This window comes from Miniopterus natalensis, chromosome 16 (genome assembly GCF_054644295.1).
Source record: "Miniopterus natalensis isolate mMinNat1 chromosome 16, mMinNat1.hap1, whole genome shotgun sequence".
In the NCBI taxonomy this organism is placed as follows: Eukaryota; Metazoa; Chordata; class Mammalia; order Chiroptera; family Miniopteridae; genus Miniopterus; species Miniopterus natalensis.
Genome location: NC_142096.1, coordinates 8,610,381 through 8,636,518, shown reverse-complemented (window position 1 = coordinate 8,636,518; position 26,138 = coordinate 8,610,381). Strand labels below are relative to the sequence as shown.

The following is a 26,138-nucleotide window of genomic DNA, read 5'->3' as shown; positions in this document are numbered from 1 at the left end:
TAGGGGGTGGGCAAATGGCATTAACATTTCTTACTAAAGGCTAAAGTGTCATATGAAGATAGATGAGAAAGAGGATGTTTTGGCCTCAATGTTCTGTGTTGCTCCAAATTTTTATGATGAAGCCCCACCCCGCAATGTGTTGGGCGGGAGGTAATTAGGTGATCAGGGTGGAGGTCTCCTGATGAGATTAGTGCCCTTCTAAGAAGAGACCGGAGGGAGCTCACTCACTCTCTCCCCCTCCCCACGTGCAGACACAGCAAGATGGAAGTCATCTACGAACCAGAAAGAGGGCTCTCAGCAGACACCGAATCTGCCGGTACCCTGACCTAGGACTTTCAAACCTCCATAACTGTGAGAAATAAGTATCTGTTATTTAAGCCACCTAGTCTATGGTGTTTTGTTATAGCAGCCTTAGCTGACTCATACAGAGGTGATGAGAGACAGAGAGAGACAGAGTGGTTAGGCAGACCCTCTGGGAAGGCAACATTAGACAGTAAGAGAGGGAGCAATGTGGGGAGAGAGACAGTGCAAAGGCCCTGAGGCAGAGACATTTTTTGTATTCTCAAGCAAAAGCAAGGGGACCTGTGCCACTGCAACAGAGTAGTTGGAGAGCTGTCATAAATGTAACCACAGAGGTATCCCTGGCAGATCATCCAGGGCCTGTGAGGCCAAAGTAATGACTCTGTAGGTTTAGTGTGGAGTTGGTAAGCTTTTTCTGTAACAGCCAAGTAGTGAACATTTTAAGTTTTGCAGGCTGATAGTCTCTGCCTGCTGCTCTGCTCTGCGGTTAGGTGTGAAAGCAGTGGGCCACCTTTGGTTCCACGAACAAGCCGTGTCAGCCTAACTGTGATGGGAAGCCACAGGACGGTGATGGGTGCTTCCAGTTTTCCACTCTGTGAAACAAGAAGCAAGGTCAACCTCTAACAAGAGATGTTATATGTTTGGGGAGACATAAGTCTGAAACAGTTACCTGAAGATTAATCGGGGAAATAAATCTGTATTAGGCAGGCTACATACACTGAGGGCTCCTATCCATCTTGTGATCAAATGTAATGCAAACCAGCCAGCATTGGGTTTTGTTGGTGGTGGTCATGGTGGTTCATTTGTCTTATTTTGACCACAGGTTTATACGGCACTCACTAGGAATCAGGCGCTATTCTAAGCAGGTCACAACTCTTAATTCACTTTAACTTCTGACCAGAGAAAAGTGGAAAGTTGGATTGAGCAGAATGGAGGTAAAGGCTGGAAGGAGAGAAGGGTGAGGGAGCACAAGAGGGTGATTCGAATCATGAGCCCTGGAATCGAAGTCAGGCCACCTGGGAGAAAAACAGGAGGGGCTGGTGGACAGGAGGACGATGGTGGTGGGGTGAGGAGGTGGGAGGCTCATTTGGAGTTGAAAAATTGTGAGACTCAGGCATTAAGTGGATAAAGTGAAAGATTGACTACTATCTTCTAGATGGGTGTATCTGCCAGTGTTATTTCCCTGACAGATAAAGTCTTGCCAACCACAGTTCCACACCCTCCATCAACTTTGCCTTGACTACAGAGGCCTGAACCCAGTAGGATGCAACCTTCATCAATTAAGGTATTTTGGTAAACTCCTTAAGCCAGGGGGATGTGTCATAGTCCTTTGTATCCCTCATGACACCTGGGTATGATCACGCACAACGCATGGGCTCAACTACAGTTATGTTATTTGGGAAATCATCTCATGAAACAACATGTTAGGATAGTTATAGAGACACTAAAGAAAAATAATTATATCACTAAGAAATAATTCAAATTCTACGGATGAGAGACGCTTTGTGGACAAGGTGGAGGTTCCTTTGTTCCTGTTAGTTTGGGTTGTATAAAAAGAAGAGTGAGAACAGAGTCAAGACAAAGAGTGATTTTCATTTGCAAATACTTTTCTAAAGTTATATAAGAAACATAATCAAAGTGAAGAAAATTATAAAAGAGGGATACAAAAAAGCTCCCCAAATCTTACCACCTTTACAGGAATACTTTTATAATTTTGAGGTATTTCTTTCCAGTATGTTTCTCAATGCATATACTTTTTAATAGAATTACAATCATATTAGGCTCTTAACACCTCATATTCTGCTTTTCCACCTGGAATCATATAATATTTTCTGCTATGTAATACATTGTTCTATAGAAGTATTTACAGTATCTTCCTCTGAGAAAAATCTACCCTAAAGAGTTGTCCCCCGTTTTAGTTGACAAAGATGCTTGTGGGGGTAGCTTTCAAGATCGGCATCTCTCCGATTGACAAGCTAACTTACCTGCGTGATAGTGAGTCACCTCTCCAAAGACCTCACTCTTTGGTTTTCATTCTTCTACTTACAACCCTGGTAGATTCCTAGGACTTATCTGCCAACATCCTAACTGGGCTTTTACCCCTAAGAGACAGAAGCTTCATTCATGCATGGATCCAGGGTAGTCAGGGATATATTTTTTTTCAACATATGACAGCATAAGGTAATTAATAATATTATCATGCAGGATTATTTACCAACATTTCATTAAGGAAACTCACAGCGATGTGATAGGAGAACAAGTGTATTTTTTTTCATATCACACCGCATGCATTAATAACAACTAAGGACATAAACTCTTGGGTCTGACCAGCAGCAGACTGGGATAACATCATTAAATCACTCACATAACTGTAAAAAAAGCAAATGCATAGTAAAAAAGAGACATGACAGGAGGCAGGATAGCTGCTAAAACCACTGTCATCCTGCAATTTGCAACAGACAAGCTCTATTGTAAACAACACAGTCACGTGTGGGGTCACTCGGCTTGACCTTAAGCACCCCTCAGAAACGACAATTTGAACTCAACAGGGTGGTTTTCGAAAGCAGCCCTTTTTACAAGCACTGATTCCTAGAGCAGGCATAATAAATTGCTGGCTCCCCAGAACATCTCTCGTTCTTACAGAACATAACCGGAGAAAGCCTCGATGCTCGTGAAACACGCTGGGTTTTCGGCATCGCCTTATCCTGTGGTGCTCTGCAATCAATTACTGCTATACCACCATCATTAATAATTTTCTTAATGAAAATGATTCTGTTGATCTCTGTTGTATTTTAATTATCAGAGTTAAGCATAATTACACTGCGGCTCTGAGCTGGCATGCGGACTCCTTTAGGGTGCAATTTTGTTTTAACACACTGATAATGTAATTTTACATTGTGTCAGTTTGTTTGGTTATTATCCAGTTGCACAATTCCCCCGTATTCCTGATAACAGATAATAACCTCAGTACCTCCTATATCCCGAAGTCATTTAAAAAGCAATATTGGAATTCTGTGACTAGCTAACTTAATCGCCTTATGCTTTTATAATTCTTGCTGTTAAATATTTGGTTCAGGCACCCACCCTCTTTTAAGAATACGGTAAAAATAGACAATAGTTATGCATTTTCTATGAATTACCAAATGGAAATACTTTATTTAAAGCACATTTTTCCCTTTAAATTGTTTCTTTTAAAATATATATATATTTTTTATTGATTTCAAAGAGAGAAAGGGAGAGAGAGAGAGAGAGAGAGAATCATCAATGATGAGAGAGTCACTGATCGGCTGCCTCCTGCAAGCCCCCTGCTGGGGATCGAGCCTGCAACCCCAGCATGGCCCTGACTGGGAATCGAACCACGATCTCCTGGATCACAGGTCTACGTTCACCTGCTGAGCCACACCAGCAGGGCTAAATTATTGTTTCTTACTTCTATGATATTAGGCCCTTTAGATAAAGTTGCACATTAACTTGTAGGCTAGTTTAACAATTGGCCGCCACGAAAGACAAGACCATTGTTTCAAAATTCTAGTAACATGCAACAGATCTTCTGTTTTAACGTGGAAAATAGCTCAGACTTTTGCAAGAATTCTTATAATGAAAGATCTTTCTTTTGAAAATTTGATCAATTTAGTCAGTGTGCAGAAAGTTGCTCACCCAAGATAGGCCGTATTAGAATCTGTCATTAATGCAACAGTGCCTAGTATAGGACCGCGAACACAGCAGACAATCAATACAGGCCTAACTGAATTAACTGCATGGCTACATCTGCGCAAACAAGAAAAATCAGAACTTTGAGGATGATCATGAATGACTTTGAGATTGGTCTCCTCTATGACTTTAAATTGCTGTGGTCTTAAAAGCAACAGAGAAATTAGAAAAAGTACTGCCGTCACTGCTGTTCTAGTTCTTGAACACTTTCTCTTTAAGCCAAGCCAGAGGATGACAAAAAGTTTTGCTGATAAACGTATCGTACGCAGTTTTGCAAAGACAAGCAATAACCTGCAACCATTATCTTCAAAACTCTGCTAACTATATATTTGGGTTTTTAGGACAATATGTTCAAGACTGAATCCCAATTTCATCACGTATGAGCTATATATCCTTCAACTATTTACTTATCTCAACCTTGGTTTGCTCATCTGTAAAGTGGGAATATAAATGCTTCTTACATCATGCATTTGCCATGGTAAATAAGAAAATGTACGTACCGTGTTTAGAATAACAAGTGCTTAATAAATGATAACTGCTATTACCAGTGTTAATATTATCATCGTGATCATCTTTATATTAGCATTTTCTATGACTTTCATTAAATACAGAAATATCATGGGCCGAAAGAAAAAAAATTATCCAATAATATCTTCTGGCAAAGGCATTAGTCCCCTGATTCTGTAATGTGGTTCCCTGCAGATACCGTGGGCTCATAGGGACTGAAAGGGACTTAGGGAATTCTTGGCTATAAATCTTGTATCAGATGACCACATTTTCTTGCATACTTGCTTGATATCAACATGCAGGCCTGGTTTCATTTCTTCTAAATTTGTACTGACTTATGACTATAGGGCAAATTGGACTGAGTATAAGATAATCAGCAATATAATATTGATATAACATACACAGTTATTAAATAGGTGCTTTTCCCCCAAAATCCTGTGAGACAGCCACTGCTATTCCGTTTTTACAGCTGAGAAAAGTCAAGATTTAGAGAGAGAAAATGACCTGCCCAAAGTTACCTATGAGCAACAGTGCTTTTACAGTGATATTGTGCTTTCACAGAGGAATATTCATTTTTTTATTGATTGATTTTTAGAGAGAGGGAAAAGGAGAGGGAGAAAGAGAGAGAAACATCGACTTGTCGTTCCACTCGTTTATGCATTCATTGGTTGCTTCTATTATGTACCCTGACTGGCAATTGAACCTGCAACCTCGGTGCATGGGGAGGACAATTCACCAGCTGAACTGCCGGCCAGAGCGAGAATTCTCCTGTGGTTCAGGCGAGAGTGGGCTAGCCTGACGCTTTCCCACTCTTGGGATTCACAATGTCTCTTCTCTTCATCTGGGTACCTAGAGAATGTGGCTACTCTGAAGTAACAACTTCATGAAAAGCTAAATAATATTCCTTCTGTGAAGTGAACTGAATGAATAAACCCCCACGCTACAGGCTTAATCTTAAATACTCAGAAACATAAAACTCAAATTAAAGCAATGTACTCTTCACAGAGGAAAAGGCCACCATGCTGTGCGACAGCCATAAAGAGCAGAGCGTTACAGAGAAAAGAAGACACTACGCTGTACAACGGAAACTAATACAAAATAATATTAAATGTAAACTGTAATTGAAAAATAAAAAAAGAGGACACCCTCCAATGCTCAACAGGCATGATTTTAGTCATAAGTGGGCAGACCTTGCTCTTCCTACCCCCTAGCAACCGCCCTTTAACTTCAGCATAGTGCTTTTTAGTCTTTTTTCACTGAAGATAAGTAAATTAGAATTATCTGGAGTCTGTTGACAATAATGGCAAAAACAGACAACCCAACAAGTCTGGTCCATCAATGTCTGGATGAGCTAATTACTTTCTGGAATGGCAGGGGGTAGTCGAGGCAGGAAAAAAGTACATCAGATTATAACAGTAATGCCAAATATTATACTTTTTTTACTTTGATAAAACAAGATGTTGGCAGCCTGTTAAACAGCACTAAGTGATATAATACAATTTTATAATAATTATTTGATGAACACCTTGGAAATGAAAATTTTATAATTATATTTAATTTTATTACTAGCCCATATTTAATAATACTTCAAGAAGTGCGTCTCTTAAATGGTAATAGTTACACAAAGTGTTCTATCGACATAACATAAAAAATATCAAAAATTTTACAGTCAAAGCATATTTTAAAAATACTACATATATGCATCTCACATCCTATTTGTAAATACGTGCTAATATGCTCTCAGCCCAATCGTATAATAATGATTTTGGCATAGAATGCACAAGTCATGTAGGGTCAGAGCTAGAAAACCAAATAAGGAAATCTGGGTGCATGGATGTAGCCCAACAAGCAATCATTTTTGTGTGTGTCTGGAAACAGTACTTTGGTTTCATTTGGGGAACTATCTACCGTCCATCTTAGTGGCTCATGTGGGGATAATTCTCCTCGTTGGCCCTAAGGACGGCTGTAGTCAGCCAGGGAGAGTCATAGTGATGAACTGGTTTAGGGACTGGTATGTGATGCGTCCCAATCAAAACCCGGAAAAGCTCTCTTTTTGCTGAATTGTTGAGCTGGTAGAATAAGTCTGGAGCCTCCCACCACCTGAGAGGAATATTTCTGAGAATGAAGCCCACAAAAGAAAGAAGGGGCAGAAGACAGCGAGACAATCTGGGGACAGGGTTTGAACAACTGGATTAAGGTGTTTCCCAAGTCCAGAATTTCCCTGGATTCTCAGTTACATGAGCAGATGAACTCCTTTACTCCTAACACACACACAGACACGCACACATACACACTCACATACACAGGGACACACTCAAACACTCACGGGCACACACGTGTGCACTTTAAATTTTTTTTTTTTTGCACAAGCCGACTTCATTTGGATTTCTATCCCTTGAAAACAAGAGCCTCCCAAAATAACATATCCACTATGAAAATACCTCACACATTAGAGATGTTCAAGTCAATATTGTTAAATCTAAATTGCTAAATCCTTCCACCTACAAAACTCATTTGCTTTGGGGAGGCTTGCCATGCCACCAGGCTGTGAAGACAGAAGGCTTCAGAGCCCACCGGTCCTGGTAGGAGTGCTTCCTGGGGCCACATTTTCCATGACTCGAATGATCCCTACTACAATCCCAGAATATTAAGGTATTCACAGAACTTGAAGACATACTCTAGGTGAGCTACCTCTCCTTCCAAAGGAAATCTGAATTCTAGGAATTAACATCAGGCCTCTGGAGCCCATTTAGGAGATCAGAGTAGAGTCTGCAGCAGTTTTCCCAAGTGTGTTGCCCAGAGCACTAATTCCGGTGGATGTCCATTGGAAAGAAAACACACACACACACACACATACACACTCTCTCTCTCTGTCTCTCTCTCTCTCTGGGAAGTTCCATGCTAATATAAACTCTTTGTGTTTCTGGACATGAAGGTCTGCATGGCTTGAGAGGGTTTACTTATAGGACACAGAGTACAGGATTTGGAATTGTCAAGACCTGGATTCAAACTTGGCTCCGTTGTTAGCTCTTCATGACCCAGGACAACCATCCTACCTCTCTAAGTCACAATGTCAAATTGTGTCAAATTGAAAAAACCCTGTCCATCTCACTGAGCTGTTTAAAAGCTTGGTGCAGGGAGAGCATATTCTACTATGTGTAACTCAGACCCAAAGTTAGACCAATGTGCATGCAAACTCCACATCAACCACTGCGCATATCAGCTCTGTGACCATGGCAAGTTACTTACCCTAGGAATTCTCAATTTCATCCTGTTAAAATGAGGTAGTATATTAATTACCTTATGGAATGTTTAAGTGATGATTAAATGAAATAGTGTATATATAGTTATTGCAGTCCCTGCTACCTTACAATTGTTCTTGTAAGGTGAACAATATCAAATTGCCTTTTGGAGGATAAAAACTATTAAATGGCAGCAATTCAAATGGTTCATCCTCATAGTATATGAAGTGTCTATTATATTCTCTGGCAAACATTCATTATTTGTTTATCTAGTCAACCAATCGATATTTATTTAGTGCTTTTTTTGAATAAGCAGCATGTCAAAGATAGAAAGGTGACTAAGGCACAGTCCTTGCCCTCAGTAAAAACAGAGTAGATTGGAAAGGGAGGAAAGAGCCTACTTTGCACTTACTCTTCCTAAATGCATAAAATGGTCATAAACCAAGGCAACGAAGAGCAATGAGAGAAATCTGTACAATTTGGTCTGGGAGTAGCAACGGTGAGGATTCGGGGGTGCTTAGTACACATGACTATTACTATCCATGAACAAGGCTCGCACATAGTTTTATGAGTTAATTAATTAATAAATAAGCTTCTATAAATTACTCAAAATTTATTGCCCAAAGGCTTAAGGTATATCCAACCATAATACAAACACATAAAGCACTCCACTGAACACGGAATTAGAATTTTGTTTCCTTATATAACAATGCAACAATAGCCGCTTCCAGAAGAATGCCTGATCTACAGATGCGACGATTTGCGTTACGACAGAACAGCCACTGCCTTGCTTCGTCTGTCCATGTTACAGGGCCATCATGGAGCTAAGACACTGTACAGCAAAAAAAATCTCCTCCCAGTAACCGACCCGATATTCCAAGCTACCTTTTGGAGGTTTGCATTCTGAACGTGGGCACTGGGAGGCTGGCTCACCCTACTATTTCTTTCCACTTTGATAGATCACATTGACATACTCTGGGAAAATCGACTTTCTCTTCCAGCTAAAAGCTCCCACAGCAGCATACCGCAGGTATTCAGGGTTAGAAAATAGTGGGTATGGGACCAGCAATTACAGAAGGAGAAAGAATATAATCAGATCCTGCTGTGCAGATTGTTTTCTTAGCTTGCAAAATTCCCTCTTTCCGGTGTTTCAACTTTCAAAGGCTTGTGGTAGTTTAAAGGCAATCCTCTTATAAGTGTACAAATTGTAATGATTATAGGAACGAGTTGTAATTGTTTCTAGCAAGTTTTTAAGAGTCTTTGATGTTATGATTAGTGTTTTATATGTTAATACATTGATAGGGGCGCTTATTTTCTTGTTCCCTTGTATGCTTTCATGGTTTCTAGGTTCAATGTGCAAATAAATCTTTGATCTCAGTAGGTCTATTTGGTTAAAAATGAAAGCTAAAAGAAATTAAACATGAGAAGCACAAGGTTTTGCAATATTTACAAAGGAGAGAGATTAGGGATTTCACTGGCAAAGTGCAGAGCTCGGGTCCATAACTGGAACATGGAGAAAAGTGCCCCAAACCACACCACACACGAGGAGGGGGCCGTGTTCTGGAGAGCCAGTCGCAGGCTATGCCACCGCGGAGCTGAGGCTCGGCTCCTTTGTAGCCAGGGCCTAGCTGTCTGACGGGTCTAGGTTGATGTCACACTGAGCAAATCAAAGGCAAAGCTCTGCAAGCCACCGCTTCCTCTCTCCCGGTTGCCTCCTGCCCTTCAGAAGGCAACCGGGAGAGAGGGAAGAATTCCGTCTTCGCAATGGTTTCATTTTAAGCGGCCCTCCCATCAGGAGTGATTTCAAGAAACTGGCTGGAAGGCCCTGCCTCCCGGCGCATCCGCATTGACAGGAATCGCTAAATTTCACAAGGGGTTCGCGTTTTGACAGATAATGCCTGAGAGAGGAGGCTGGGATTTCATCAGACCGGCCATCTCTAAAAACCAAGAGCAAGAAGGGCCACGTCAGGCCACTCAAACATGAACAGAGGTTAGGGAAATGTGCGCGCCACTAAGTATTCAATGGCATGATACTTTTTGTTTTACGCTGTAAAAATTAGTAGGCTTTGCTGCCAATGCAGGTATGAGAGATTCACGACAGGAAAGGAAGGAAGGATCAGCTTTGGACCCCGGTCCCTGCTCGTCTGGTGCGGTTTTGCAATGCTCAGATTTCAACAGTTTTCCAAAGGAGGGAAAGGGTCTTGCCTTTACCTTTGCTGTACACGATGCAGTTGTTCTTGCTGTCTTCCACTCCCTGCCAAGTCACATCCAGGAGCCACTTGGGACCAGACGTCAGCACCATCGGGACCTGAGCCTTTGCCTTCTGCAGAAAAATAACAAACATGCCATTTGCTTTCGTTGATTAAAAACCTGAATAATAACCGTACTAATCATTTCATTTTTACAAACAACTAAATCTCCCAAACCCTAATCCAAGTCCTTAGTCCCCTGTCTCACGATATCTCTTTAAGACGACAGAAGCTGTGAAGCTTTACTGCTCTCCCTAATCTGAGTGGTAGAATTATTATCAAGGATTCCCCCCCCCAAATGATACTGGATCAGATCTCCAAGATTACACAGATCTCTTGCGGCTCTGAGTTATAAAGAGAATGCAGGTGACTTTCCTTGCAAAGAGCAGGGCGTTTAGAAGTGAACTTTAGACACATTGTACTCGACTATCAACAGGATCTCGCTATTTCCTGAAACAGACAGGAAAGAATTTAAAGAATCAGGATCCATTTCAAAGCTCTATCCTGAGCAACACTTATATTAGAGCAGGAATTTATTCTGAATGAATAGTGAAGTCCACTCAGCCCCCTTTGCTTCTTGCGGGTATGTGGGCCGATGGTACCTGAAATAACAGTAATGCTAGGGACCCACCAAACGCTGTCTCCAGCAAGGCTCTCCGAGAGGGTTGCGAACGAGTTCAAATGCAGAGCAAGGCAAGACTGAGCTCCCTCCACCCGAGAGACGCGGGAGGGGGGCGGCAAGTGACGTAGTTCTGGCAAAATGCTTCCAGTGGACATTTTAAACAGGAGGCTTAAAAGGTCCATCATTTTAGGCCGTGTGGTACCCAAGTTATTTCTTTAACTCTGTTGATAAATGTTCATGGCAGGAAATGAACTGGGGAGGACGTGAGGAAGCTGAGCAGGACTCTCGTGAGTCCCACGAACTGGCATCGGGCTTTTATCAGTCACCAGCCCATGTCCTGTATATCAAATGTCACAGAAACCACAGCACGGGGGCAATGCGAGGGCCGCGAGGTAACTTCTGCGCTGCATTTGCACCTAGATACGATCCCGCCGAGGAGATGGCAGCCCGGGCGGGGGCTTGCCCACGTGCAATGTGCTATCGCCAATTTCCCAAACTGGCGCCAATAAGCATTCGCTCGGGGAGTCCAGGTAACCTGCCATTTCCAATCTCCGAGGAATCGGGAAAACGCGCTTCGCTCGAGCGGCGACAACGATAAAGGCCTATTGTTAGCTGCGAAGCCACAGTAAAAACCACGCATACAATGAATGCTGACCCATTTCTTGAAGTATCAACTCCATCATGAGAAATAAAACTACCATAAAACATACAGTTTAATGGAAAGATTAACCATGATGGATGAATTTAAAAAGAAGTTGGAACAAAACACTTCAAATATTACAACAGAAGAGGTGGTGAGCCAGAATAATTGTAAGAAATGCTAGCATCTGATTTTTCATATTCATGTTAAGTCATTTTGAAGTCTTAATTTTTCAACTATGTATCTTAATATTTAGTAAGTATAACCATGAAAAACAGTTGTTTGAAAGCCCCATAGGAAAGAAGTAATTTTATATTATATCATTTATTTTTTTAATAATCTAGGCAAAACTGTTATCAAGCTGTCCCTATGGTTACCAGTCTGAGTGACCATTTTTATTTATTTCCATTTTCAAAACAACTTGAGAGCAAGCAAGTTTCTTCAATCTGAAATGACAGTGACCCATATCCAATTAAAGAATAGGTCTTAATTATGCATATTTCAGCTCCTTTAACCACCAGAAAAACAGTGAGTCCACAGATCAGGGTCAGCAGTTCTCCAAGCAGGAAGCAAGCCTGTGTCTGACGGATTCAGTGGTCTTACTTGTAACACTGGCTTCTTCTGAATTTAAAGAACAGATTTCAACAATAGGCACTTGGCTCCATTTATACTATATCCTCTTATTTCCTGGGAAAGACATGCATTTTAACTATTTAATTTTTATGCTCCACAGTTCTTAAAACCACATGAATTTCTACACAGTAAATGAGCTTTTACAATTTTTGATAGATAATATGAAAAATAGCTATTGATCACTTAAATTCTTTAGGGAATCTTTTAGTGTAAATCAATAGATCTTCCATTCATTTCACAAACCAACCAACCAACACAGTCCTATGCGTGCTACTGGAAATATGAACAGGGTTGGTTTTTCTTTTTTTGGGGTGAAGATACAGGTAAATTAAAAAAAGTTTGATATAATGCAAAACGTAGCATGGTAACATCATGAGAAAATTTTTTGTGGGTCAGTGAAGGGCAAGAAAAAAATTCCTGTCCTGTGGATTCTGGGAGGATTTCATAAGAAGAGATGACATTCAGGTGGCATCTTAAAGGATATACAGGAAGAATTTACAATTTTTGGTAATAGCATGGTCATAGTCTGAATAGAATATATGACAGTCTCGTGTACAGGAAATAGTCAGGTTCTGGACTCTTTCGTTTAAGTTCTTTTTTATTTAAAAAAAAAAAGTTTTTTATTGATTTCAGACAGATAAAGGGGGAGGGAGAGAGCGATAGAAACATCAATGATGAGAGAGTCATTGATTGGCTGCCTCCTTCATGTCCCCCACTGGGGATCAAGCCTGCAACCTGGGCATTCGCCCCGAATCAAACCTCGATCTCCTGGATCATAGGTCGATGCTCAACCACTCAGCTACACCGGCTGGCTCGTTTAAGTTCTTGTAAAGCCTTCAGAGCTGTTCTTGGTATGTAGAAAGCACTAGATAAACATTAGCTGTCACCATCACCATCTTCATCAATATTATTAGTATCATTATTGATAAGAGAAAGGAACATAGCAAGTATGTCTGGAAGGGCAGGTTAGAAAGAGATCTTAAAAGACTTCTTCATACCAGGCAAAACCTTTTGTGCTGAAATCTCTAAGCAGAATAAAGCCAGTAAAGATGGTTTAAGCAGGAGGACTGAGGGTTGTATTATTTCATATATATTTTCAGATAAAGAAATTGCAGCTCAAAAATTAAATAATTTCTTTTAGGTCAAATAGCTTGTAGAAGGCAGAGACCACATTTATATTTAACTCTATTTCCAAACTACTACTCCTAGTGTGACCAACCATCTGGGTTTTCCTGGGATTGAAGGATTTCCCAAGACGTTGGACTTTCAGTGCTAAAACTGGGAAGTCCTGAGCAAACAGGGATGAGTTGCCTTTTCCACCCTACTATTGCTATTCTCAAAATATTAGCTGTTTATATCTAGTGAGTACTTGCTAAATGTTTGGTTTCAAGTACTTGCTCAGAATTCTCTTCTTTGATTTTCAACTCCAAGAGTTAGGTATTAACATTTTCTCCACTTTGTACATGAGTAAATTAAGATTTAAAGCAGTTTATTTTGTGGCACAAACAAAAATCATTGACTAATATCTTTCCTTAGTGGTAAGTTAGGCGTAATACCTTTTAAAACTTTGGAAGCATTTATTATGCTTGGGTACAGGTAGAACATGACTTACTAAGAAAGTAAACTGATGAGAAAACAATTTGTTTTTCGCCAAATCAATAAAGCAAATGCAAAAATGTACCAAAGATTTGCTGAAAGTCTTATCTAAGCTGTAAAGCAAATAAGTAGTTAAAAAATCTCATGGGACCAGTTATTATAGTTTTAAGGAGGTAAGTCATTCTTTCTGAAGAAGTCACCTTTTGTAGAGATTGACTGCCTCCAAAGAAGATTACAGTGTGAGAAGGAAGGAATTAGTCAGGGTTAGATGAAATGTGCATACCAGCAAAACCCATGAGTAGAAAATAACAGTAATATTCACAATGATCATTAGGTTCACTTTCCCAGGCCTCTCTCTATCATAAGGATTTATACAAGAGTTAGTACCCTTTGGGACAGTATGTTGGACCTGGAGAATATTATGCTAAACGAAATAAGCCAGGCAGAGAAAGACAAACATCACATGATCTCACTTATATGTGGAATCTAAAGAACTTAATAAACTGATGAACAGAATAGACTCAATGACATGGAAGCATGGATCAGACTGACAAATATCAGAGGGATGGAGGAGGGCGGGTGGGTGGAGGAAGAGAGAGTAACCAAAGAATTTATACGCATATATGCACAGCCCAAGGACATGGACAATGGTGTGGAGAGGGAGTGGGGAGGGGGTTGAGATGGGGTGGAATGGGTCATTGGGGAGAAAAGGGGACATCTGTAATATTTTAAACAAAATAAAATAAATAAAATAAAACTTTACTTGACTTATATCATTAAAAAAAAAAAGAGTGGAAACAACTTTACATTCAATTTTTAATGCCCTAATTTCAGAAATGAAGAAAATAAGGCCAAGATCTTTCTCTAGTATCCTACAGAGAATACAGTTGGTACAACTTGTTGGGAAAAGAGAGCGGATATAAAAGGTGTGGTAGGCAGAAAACTGGCCTCCAAAGATGTCCATACGCTAGTCCCCTGGAATCTGTGAATATATTACTTTACTTGGCAAAAGGGATTTTAAAGATATGATTAAGGGTTGGGACCAAGAAATGTTGAGGTGACCCTGGATTAACTGGATAGACCTAATCTAAACACAAGAGTCCTTAAGCAAAAGAGAAAGGCTACAGTAGATCAAAGAGATTCCACATTAAAAGGATTCCACCTGCCTTTGCTGCATTTGGAGATGGCATGCTGAGGCCTCAACTAAGGAATGCTGAGGTCTAGAAACTGGGAGGGGCCCTCAGTTAAAGGGAGCAAAGAAGCAGACTCCAGTTCTGCAAACTCAAGGATCTGAATTGTGCCAACAACCTGAATGAGCAGAAAATGAATTCTCCCCAGAACCTTCAGAAAGGAACACATCCTGACAAATGAATTTTAGTCTAGAGAGACTCATACTGGACTTCTGATCTGCAGAACTTTAATGTAATAAATTCGTGTGGTTTTCAGCCACTAAAGGTATAGTAATTTGTTTTGGCAGCATTAGAAAACCAGTACAAAAGGCATTCAGAATTACTGACCTCAAGTTAAAAAAAAATGACACCTTCCTCATCAAATGTACTCAAAAGTATAAAACAATTTTCCTTTAGTGGCAATAACACCAAACCTCCCTTGTCATTCAAAATCATTAGATATGTTTGATGTCCGTGCCTTTCAAGTATGAGAAACTACACAGTGATGACTAATAATTCCTATTTCTATAATTAGGAATTTAAAACATTTCATGGCTCATCGCTGACCTTGGAGTTGACATGTAGCAGAAAGAACACTGCTGTTCTTGGGGTCGGATGATGTAGGTTTTAATTGTGACACATGCTACCAGTGGGCTCTGTGACTGGAAAAATCACTTAAACTTGAACGTTCAGAACTTCCCAATGCGCATCTGAGATATGGGAAGATAATTTCTAGCTCAAAGCTTGTGTTTAAAGCAACCCACACAGTATACAGTACTCCGGGGATGCACATCAAATTCTGCTGCAGACTTTTATAAATAAACGAATTAAAAATGTACAAAAAGCATGCATTGAATCCCTACTATTTCTCAGGCACTGGTAATATTTGTAGTCATTAGCATAGAAGTCAAGACAAAAACCATTATCCAGTTTATAGGTGGTGGTAGTCATTGGTGCCATTGATCACTTATTTCCAACTCTTCACTGCCCAGGTCTCTTTGAAAGTTAGGTGTGGTCAGATGACTTCATCTGACCAATGAAATGGAACAAGGGCTCACTCATGTCACTTCCTCGCAGAAGCTGGACAAGCCAATGGACCACCACGATGCCTTGCCTTTGCTGCATTCATCCTGTAAGCCTGGAAGGAGGAAGCCCTGGTAACCACAATGGTCATGGAGCATAGAAAAGAAACGGTTTTTTATGCAAAAAGCCATTGCGATATTAGGGTTACTTGCAACCTCAGCAAAACTTGGCTTATTCTCACTTATACAAAGGTTTTCATCATTTTTTGTTTGGATTGAAATAACCCCTGGGTTTCTGCAGGTTAAAGTTTGCACTTTATCTATATCTAGGCCGTCTCTTTCGGTAATAAATCAATTCAAGGTGCATAATAGGAGCCCTGAATTTCAGTGAAGCTGGAATGTTTTAAAAAGGAAAGGAAATAGTGTGCGCTTCTGAGGCTCCCCCATTGTAAGTTTTTAAAAAATCTGCACTCCTGGGTACTCTTTGAACCCAGAGCTTCATGCTAGACAGTCTACAACTAGACAAACTTGACAAGGACAAAATGGGTCAAAAGTGTCATTTCTTAGGAATAATTAGAATCATCTAATGTGGATAAAAGAGGTCAGACTAGCATCCACTTCTCACTAACCTCTGGAGTTACTGGACCGACAAAAGGAGGTAGCCTTCAATAAATGTTTATACTCGAGCCAAAAGGTTAATGGAGATAAAAGTAGCCCAAAGGTAAAGAACAGAGGATGATTCTAAGCAAGAAACCGCTGACAGAATGTGGTCTTAGGGAATCCAAATTTTGCTGGAACTATTTGTTGAAGATTTCCCAAATGAGGCTTAGGAAGAGCTAGAAGTCTTAGGAAAATCTGATCCACGAGAGGAGCCTGACACCACAGCCTTTAAGAAGAACAAGGAGTGTCATTTAATGGAAAAACTGGCCTCCACCAGCTTTAGTTCAGGAAATATAACCAAATATCATTAGAGAATCTCAAGCAGCGCCATGAGATGTAGCTGGATGCTACTAAGAATGCCCTTGGTGTATTGCTTCCACGACTGAGTAGTGGGTGAAAAGGAATGGGGCCTGTGTGGCAAAATTCATAGCTATTTTAAGAACTCATAGCTGTTTCTACTCTCCCACTTATAAAAACATATTCGAAAGTAGGCATGGACAATTTTCCATATTACTGCAGACATTAGACTTACATAGTTAGAAACAAAAACGCCAATCTCCCCCAATTGCATTCTTCACATTTTTATGAAAAAATTGCAGTGAGTGTGATTCCACCATGCACTGCCACAGGGGAAACTTCATACAGGAAAAGGCTCGGCTAATGCATCCAAGTGGTTCTCCACGCTGGAATTCAATTCAAATTCAACCCGACAATCACGAGAACACTGATCACTCCCTTTAGCTGTGTGCAGTCTCGAGTGACAGTGAACATGAATTTAAAAATTCCCTCCACCAGCCTGCCCTAAGGAGGCATAACAACTTAACCTCTTTGACTACATGGAGTTGAAAGAAATACCAAGTAATAATTGAAGGCCCTACACAATTGTATTTCAGTAATATGGGCATGGTATGTTATCTCAATATTACTGATTTCACTGCAACTATAGAACTTTTAGTGACAACTTCTGCCTAAGAAAACTGTGCTTTTTAGTAAATATCCTTTAAAAAGTTATACAGGACCATCATGTAAATGTTTGAGCTTGATGCTACTGAGGCTAATGATTTTTTTCTTTCAGAAAATAGATTACTACTTTAAGTTACATAAACAGAAACAGTCTACTCCATGGGGTCCTGTAGGGCTGACATTATTTGTGCAGATAAAAAAACAGGTGCTCATTAATAACACCTAAAAGTTCTCCATAACTAATGCCAGGTATCCTTCAGACATGACTAGGTAAGTCATGCATTTCCATTAGAATCATGTGCTTTTATTTCAAAATATAATATAACAGCCACTGAACTACACTGGAGTGTCCCTTAAGCGAGAGTGTCAGTGTTCCTTTTGTTTACTATGTCTAACATCACGGGCCAGGGGAAGAGAGAGACAAAGACAAAGACAGACTGACTGACAGAGACAGAGAGACAGAGAATGAATTACAAACATATTGAAATGGTCATTTCCAGAAATCCCAAACTCATACCAAGTATCTTATCTACAGTTCTTGTTTAAAAAGCAACAAAACTCAACTTAGTCAAACATTAGCAAATCTGTATTGCTTAAAAAAAACCCAAACTGATATGCTGGACACATTTTCAAACTGAAGCTCAAATAAATTTAAGAATATTCTTAAATTAGAAAATACGTGAAAACTCGAAATCAGAAAGATATCAGGAATGTGATTGAACAAGGACCACTACACTCTACCATGAGGCACACAAGAGATTTATGAATGGGAATCCAGGAAGGTCTCATTACATAGTGTTTCTCTTGAGCTCAGTTCTACAAAATACCCTGTAAAGCAGCAGAGTGAGATTCCAGAGAACTTCTGCTAACAGACGCCTTCAAGTTCACTGTGGTATGTGGGATCTCCGACACGATAAGAGGCTTTTCACAAACAAAATGAGTGTGAAATAAAATGATAGACTTCTTGTCTACCACGTCCATGCTCCTTATGTCAAAGACAGTTTTATCTCTATGAAGGGAAAATTTAAATAATCATTATCTGTGAGGTATATTTGCTTTTAGTTCTCAAAATTGTTGAAACGCATTATCTTAACATGCGTCACTGCTTAAATATAGGAAAATTTCAGTATAAGAAATAATGATCTTTTAGGAAAGGGGACACAACTAGTTCGATATATCTAGGTCATTAAAATAATCTCTTTACTTCTAAATAAAAAGAATCACTGTGTGATATTTAGAAAAATAATGTAAAATTATCATTCAGGAGTACTCACCCTGAAGGAACAGATATTTCATTTCCAAATGGGAAGAATCTCTAAATGAATAATAAACGTCTAACTTATCCAGATATTTATTATACTTTCATTTTCAGAAAGAAAAAAAGAATAGACTCATTTCTCTTTCCCTTTTGCCAACTTCACTCCCACAGTCTCATCTGTTCTCCACATACATTTGGCGCCAGAGGAACTACTCCCTCCAAGCTGGCAACCATTAGCTTCAACCTTTATTTCATACAGCTCGGAAAGTCACAGAGTGTTTAAGGAGTGTTGTTTTGCTCCTGGCAGAATTTCTGGGCTTGCACATAGTGCAATGTGCAGAGTGTCAGTGCCGAACCCTTGGAAGGGAGAAGCAACTTGCCCTCCTTACATAAGGCTGTCACATAAAACTGTGGCAGGGCCTGGGGATCCTAAAAGCCCTGATCCCAGCTGTGTGACTTGGGGCCAATCACTTAACCTCTCAAGGTCTCATCTTCTTCCTCTGTAAGCTGATCTCATATGTCCTTATATCATTGTAAGACTTTCTACCATAGAATTTTCATCAAGCCTAAACTCAAATCCTGAGTGCACAGAAGATGTATATGAAAATTCAACATGCCGGGTTCATGCTATTTTTATTGGTAAAACAGTAAATAAAAGCCATTCTAATTTCCTTTACTTTGGTATTTTAAAACCAAAGAAAATGGTGTGGTAAAAATACAAATGTTAGTATGAAGAATTATAGAGTGTGTGTAATAAATGTATGTACACATTCAACTCTCAATGGCCTATTTACACATAAAAAATAGTGGTCAATTGTATTCAGCAGTCTCTTTTTGAGACTTACCCCAAAGGCATTCTGTGGAAGAGAGTAAAAGCTCAATCCTGCACAGGGTCATCCTCAGATACTGAGATATGTCTGTTCCTTGTGAATTAATCCACTGCAATTTGTAATGAATCCTTCACCCACCTCTTTGTCTCTGTTATTACCATTTCAGCCAATCTTAACATCAGCTTCAGCCCCCGAAAAGGCAATCCTGCTATTACTAATACAGTCAATTTTAAAACCAAATATAAAAGTTTATTCTCTTTTAATAATGTTGTTTCATGAGTTGTAACCTTATGTCCTTTTATAACCATAAGTTGTTAAGAACTCATCTATATTTTGAACTTAAGATACATCTGGTAATGACATTTCAAACTGATGGGAAAAGCCTATGGGAAAACTGGAAGAACAGGCGTGAGGGAAGTATCCCCCTTCAAAGAGGAAAAAAAATAGATGGATTGTTAAGCTGGATAGAAGGTGCTGTAATAAATGTAATACATTTTGGGAAGGCAGATTTTTATGAGGCAAGTTAATGAAAGTTGGGTGCAAAAAATTAGAAGCTTGGCAAACTAGTTGGCAGAAGTGGGGAAATGCTATAAAGTCGTCAAACAGAGCTTATCTAACCTGTGAGACACTTAAGAAAATTGCAGATACTTAAATTAACTGTTGAAAGCAAGACTCTGCCCATGAGGGTGGCTTTCAATATTTCCCCCCAAATCGACAGGTGCAGAAGGACTATACCAGTTCTGCACTTTCAGAGAATAAAAGTCAAGAGCCCAGCTCGCTGGGCTGGCCCTAAAGGACACCAACCAGGGAACAGATTCCCCTCGACATGCCCCCAGGGCAGGGCCCTTCCTTCAGCCTGTCTGCGGGTCTGGGCACCTGAAGGAGCATGCTGTGAAATCAGAGCCTCGGGATAAGTCTTTGTTGATTCTGCCCCTCGGCAAGTTCTCAGACCATATTCTTCACAAAGGGAACAAAAATGTGAATAAAAGCATAGATGACTATGGTGGAAAGGATATTCAAATAACGGTAACACGACAAACTAACACATCGATTAAAACTTAATGGTTGGGTGCAAAGACCATGGGTTAAATTCTACATTTAGTTGCATGTGAATGATATTAGAGCTTGGAACAAGTTGCTTTGCCTTGTCCAGATGTGGTTTTTGCCACATAAATAATGTGACCTCATGTATGATTAAAATCATTCCAATTAGTAATAGCTAATCGGTATTAATTATTTCTCTATACCATTTCTATTTTAAGAAGTTTATTTGGGCTATTCTGCTTTTAAAATATTCACTTTATACTTTACTAGAAATTAAGTATATTCATTATTCATTCAATGAATATTCATTAAATATCTACTATTTAATATTCATTAAATATCTATAGAAAACTCTAAGGATAGAAAGTAAAGGTGAGTTACATTTCCTCTAGATGCTCACAATGTGTTGATAATAAAAACATTTAAATGACATACAGATTACTGAAATCAATATTAATAATTACTCTCATTATATTTTAAGTATATGATACATTTGAAAATCACAATGTCTATTTGATGGTCCATGATGAAATGAAAGCATAGCAATAGATGAGAAGGGGTCAAGAGACTCTTTTTAATAGATCTCCCTGGCAGGTTAGGACTATACTTTAATTTTAAAGTTAAAAACAGAGGCTTTCTCCAATTGGATTGAAAGTCTATAAAATATGGCTTATATTTTAATAATTATACCTAAAACCTAATCAAAAAGAGTTCTATATATATTTTGGAAAGCCATTCACTTCTACTTTACCAAACACCCATTTAATTATTCCTGCTGCTAAACAAAGTATATCATAAAAGCATACTGAAAAAATATATTGACTAAATATTTTAAAAATTGAAGTATTTTGGGAAATAAAGCAGAGATGAGTTATGTATGTACTATTTTGAATGTGTATATTCATTATCCCACTTAATATGCTTTATTAATTGTCAAGAGATGGCTTAAAAACTTGTATTTCAGTGCCAAGCCAATTGAATTTGAACCATATTTCCACACTTAGTACCTGTATAACCTACGGGGAGTTACTTAACGGCTGTGTCTCAATTTCTTCATTTCTAAAATAAATAAAATAGAAGTACTTAAGTCACAGGATTATTTTGAGCATTAAATGAGTTAAAGTATATAATGGGCTTAAAGCAGTGCCAAGTATGTTATCCTTTGCAAGCGTCTGCCTTATGTTTATAACATTCCTAAAGAAACATGCTTCCATATTCCCAATAAAATAAGTATTTTAGTTGGGTAGAAAAGTGCCACATTTCCCTAATATGTGATTTATAACGTTTTGTTAAACATTAACTATGTGTTCAAATGATAGGTGCTGCATTGCTTTTTAAATTAATTTTCACAATTCTATGTGAAACATAATGTCATGTCCATTTCATATAAGTAAAAATTGAGACTAAAATGTTAAAGAACTTGTTCAAGTTCACATTGCTAGAAACTAAGTTCTTTCCATGGCTTTAAAGCAATAAGAATCTTCTTAGGACTTGGGTTAAATGTCAATTCTTCATGTCCATGAACACCAGCTGAAGTGATCTTCCTTGAGTCAGTGGTTAGCAGTTACTCTTTTACATTATGCATGATTCCTAGCTGCACTTTGTATAAGCTAATTGCACCGTGCCTCATCAATAATCTTCAGGGTTTTTCGAGCTGTGAAATTTATAGCTTTGTAGTGAATTATTTCTCACATTTGCACAATTTGGAGCCTTAACAGTCTAGTTGAGATACCAAATATCAATGTCAGACATCTAGTAGGTGGAAGGGTAATAGAACTGAGCATGGTCTGGTTAGTAACATTAAAAATATTGAAAAACAAGCAATATTTTTAAACATGTAGGTATTTTTATACCTGTGGAAATAATTATAGTTAACAACAGATAAAAAATAGCCTATATAAATGTTTCCAATCATAAGCAGAATTCATGATCAGACCCAAGATGTCTTTAAGGCTAAATTTCAATCAATTCAGCATTGATTACACAAGAACAAATGAAAAATGGGTTCTCTTGATGTTCAGCTGGTCAATGGACACAACAGAACCTCACCAGAGAACTTCTGGGTGAGGCCTCGGTGTATGCTCTGGGCTGCAGGCAGTCTACCCAAGTCTTCATGCCTGGCTGGTCAACTCCACTCTTCAGCACCTCCGGATGCTCCCGCTTAAAGCTAAACTGCGATGTATAGTCTTGGCTCACCGAGGGAGGATTCTTCACTTCAGAAATATCTCGGTCTAAGTTTACTTAGCTTGTTCCTCGGCTGAAACTGAATTGCTCACGGGCAGATGGCACCAAAAGAAGTCAGAGCAGGTTCACCTGCCAGCAGAAGTTCAAGGTCAAACTGAGAGGTCAAAACAAAGCTTCAGCAAAAAACGCTGGGTGAAAATAGTGCAGAGGTGGAAAAATGGTAGTTCTTTTTCAATTTCATTTTTCAATTACAGCTTACATTCAATATTCTTTTGTATTAATTTCAGTTGTACAGCACAGTGAGTGGTTAGAGCATCATATACTTCACAAAGTGCCCCCCCCAATATTTCAAGTACCCACCTGGCTCCATACATAGTTATTATAATATTATTGACTATATTCCCTATATTTTATTGACTACATTCCCTGTACTTTTCGTCCCTGTGACTATTTCATGACTAAAAAGATAGTTCTTTTGACTCAGTGGGTCTGAAACTAAAGAGTCTGAGCATTATTTATGGCAACGTCACAATATTGTTCCAAAACACGATGAACATAATGAAGAAAAGTAGCAGAAACCTCAGTTCATGAACTATGGACTTAACAGAGAGGCAATTAATACAGTGGCTGAAAGCATGGGCTCTAGAGTCAGAGTGTTTAAATATAAATCTAACCTTTGCTACTCATCTATGGTGTGATCTTGGTCAAGTAGCTCCTAGCTCCACTTCTCTGTGCATCAGTTTCCTTATCTGTAAAATGGGAATAATAATACCTCATGGGGCTGTTGTGAAGATGAAATAAATATTAATACTTATAAATCACTCATATCAATACCTGACAAATAGTTAAGTGTTCTTTTATAATTATTATATATATTGATTTGGGGAAATAGTGGGAAATTTAAGAAATATTTAAATATCTACGACGCGTCTCACACCTGTTTAATTCATTCTATCCAGACATCAACAGAAGGATCAATGTAGCATAGTATAAATGTGTTAGAAATTTTACTACTTTGAGCAATATTTTCACTTTTTATCAACTTAATAGATTGGACAGTAAGGAGACAACCTCACCACTACTATCACAATGAAATTATTTTAATGGCAACCCAACGTTAATTGAATAAAATCTTACCTAGCATAAGCTCTACTTATTGGTTATAAAATAATTTATTCTGTCTAAATTACTCCAAATTTTCTACCTATAGTTTTTACTACAAGGTCTAAAGATCTGTTTGTAGGGCATCTGGGAAATAGTTTGAAAAGGCTCTGGACACTGAATTGCTAATTATGCCATTCACCTACCTTGGGTTCTAAATTGGTAATTCTGAGCTAGTCCAAACATTTTAGAATATGCAGGAGGCAGCCGATCAACGACTCTCTCATCATTGAGGTTTCTATCTCTCTCTCTCCCTCTCCTTTCCTCTCTCTGAAATCAATAAAGATATATTGGAAAAAAAACAAAACAGAATATGCAAATTTTTCTTACACCATATGCTGGAACAAAGCCTTAAATTTAAACACCATAATCTTAACTACTTCTTTAAACTTTTAAAAGTGTCTTATTTGTCGATTACAACCAAACAAAATAAATACAAAGCAATATCTCTCATGATTACAAAGACCATGACCTTTTCCTCAGTAGTTCCTATTTCATGCTAGTATAGTAGTTGCATATATATATTTTATTACTATTATTATTATTAATCCTCACCTGAGGATATGTTTATTGATTTGAGAGAGAGGAAGGGAGGGAGGGAGGTAGGGAGAGAGAGAGAAGCATCAATATGAGAGAGAAACATCAATTGGTTGCCTCTTCTAGCCGCCCTAATCTGGGACTGAACCTGCAACCTAGGTGTGTGCCCTGACCTGGAATTGAACCCATGACCTTTTGGTGTCTGGGATGCTGCTCTATCCAAGTGAGCCACATTGGCCAGGGCTAGTTGTATACATTTTTTTAAATGATCTGAGAATTCACTAAACTTAGGTTTCGTTCAAACTTTATCGTTAAATGGTTAGATTACCTTACTCAAAATACATCACTCCCCTGGCCAGTTTCTTCATTTATAAAAGAAAACACCAGGACTTCAGGACCTGCAGGGCACCTTCTGGCTCTAGGACTTCATGTACTCTAAATAGAAGAAATTCTTGAAACAGCTTTGTCTCGTGTTACTCAGCCTTTCAAAATCTGTATTCTCCTTTCTTGGTGTTAAAAAAAACACAAACTTATGGTGTCCTTTAATATTTAAAAATTTAAATAAGCTATAAATATATTAAATAAATGGCACAATGGTACTCCATCCCCTAGGAACAAAGTTAGAGTAACCCTTAACAAATACATATACGTCCATGTGTATTCTTGCATGAGGCTCTTCTCCGTTACATTTGAGAATCACAAAACTATCCCTTATTCACACTAAAGAAAATTTTCCCTAATTCAATTCTGCAGGAAGGAAAAACTAAACTACAGACTCAAATGGAGTTTGCTCTTCCCCTTGGCTTGTGAAGAACAAAAGGCTTTAATTTATTGCTCTGTGTTCTATATCTTTTGAGACTGTGCACCCCTGAATAAGGCAATAGTTTGAACATATATTTCCATGTTGTGCTGTTACAGGCTGATCCAAGTTCCAGTTCCTAATCATCAAGACTCTTGAGGTTTTTTAAATGTGACTAAATAAGATTTGTTACCATCCTTCACAGGGTTGCAGAAAGCATCCAGCCTACCATAGTCACTCAATCAATACTTTGCAATTGTTGATAAGGGCACACATATAAGATACACAGGCCAACTTCCTTTTTGGCCAAAATCATGCTATCCTACAACACAGGGAAGAAAGTTTGGTAGTTTTGCACTAGACCAGTTTAAACTACACTAAAATAAATGCAAGGATATAGCCAGCTGATAGGGAAATCTTAAGCATAAGAAATAATACTATGTCTTCATTTATTACATACATAATTCTAAATGTAGATTATAAATAAAATGGATAATTCTTAAAATCTCCCTCACTTAATTACTGTGACTAGACTAAACATATGCAACAAAACCAAATTATCTTGTAGTTTCCCTGTCTTAAAAGCAAAGATTTGGGGGGCAGGAGAAAGGGCAGGGAGTGAGACCAGCGATAAAAACGGAGGGTTCAGCAGTGGGACCGGCGCAGATAGAGTCCACGTTCCAATAAGACTCAACAAACAGCTCTGATCAGAATCTAAGTGATGGGAAACAGCCTGTAGCTTCAAGATTAGCTGCTTCGCACTCTTTCCGAGTTAAGCCAGCACAAGTAACATCATGAATGCATAATTATAATTATGCGTTGGGGTTTGCATAATGATCTTAAAATCGGTAAACAAAGAAAAGGCCTCAGAATTCCTCAGCTACGGTAGGTGTTCCTGTTACAGAAGACAAAATCCCACTAAGGTTTTTAAGGAGGGGTGACTCTGACTGAAACTTTCCCGCATGAAATTTGCAAACTGGAGGAAATAACTAATGAACCAGCATCGCTTTA

The 26,138-nt window shown here is 38.8% G+C and overlaps 1 protein-coding gene across 1 annotated transcript in view; it reads right to left on the bottom strand.

Annotated features, from left to right (window-relative positions):
* ZFPM2 (zinc finger protein, FOG family member 2) overlaps positions 1-26,138 on the bottom strand; it is a 365,079-nt gene that overhangs the window by 114,147 nt on the left and 224,794 nt on the right. Inside the window, exon 5 of the mRNA XM_087825159.1 lies at positions 9,972-10,083. Within this exon, the coding sequence (XP_087681285.1) occupies positions 9,972-10,083 (112 nt within the window). The remainder of the gene's footprint in view (positions 1-9,971; positions 10,084-26,138) is intronic.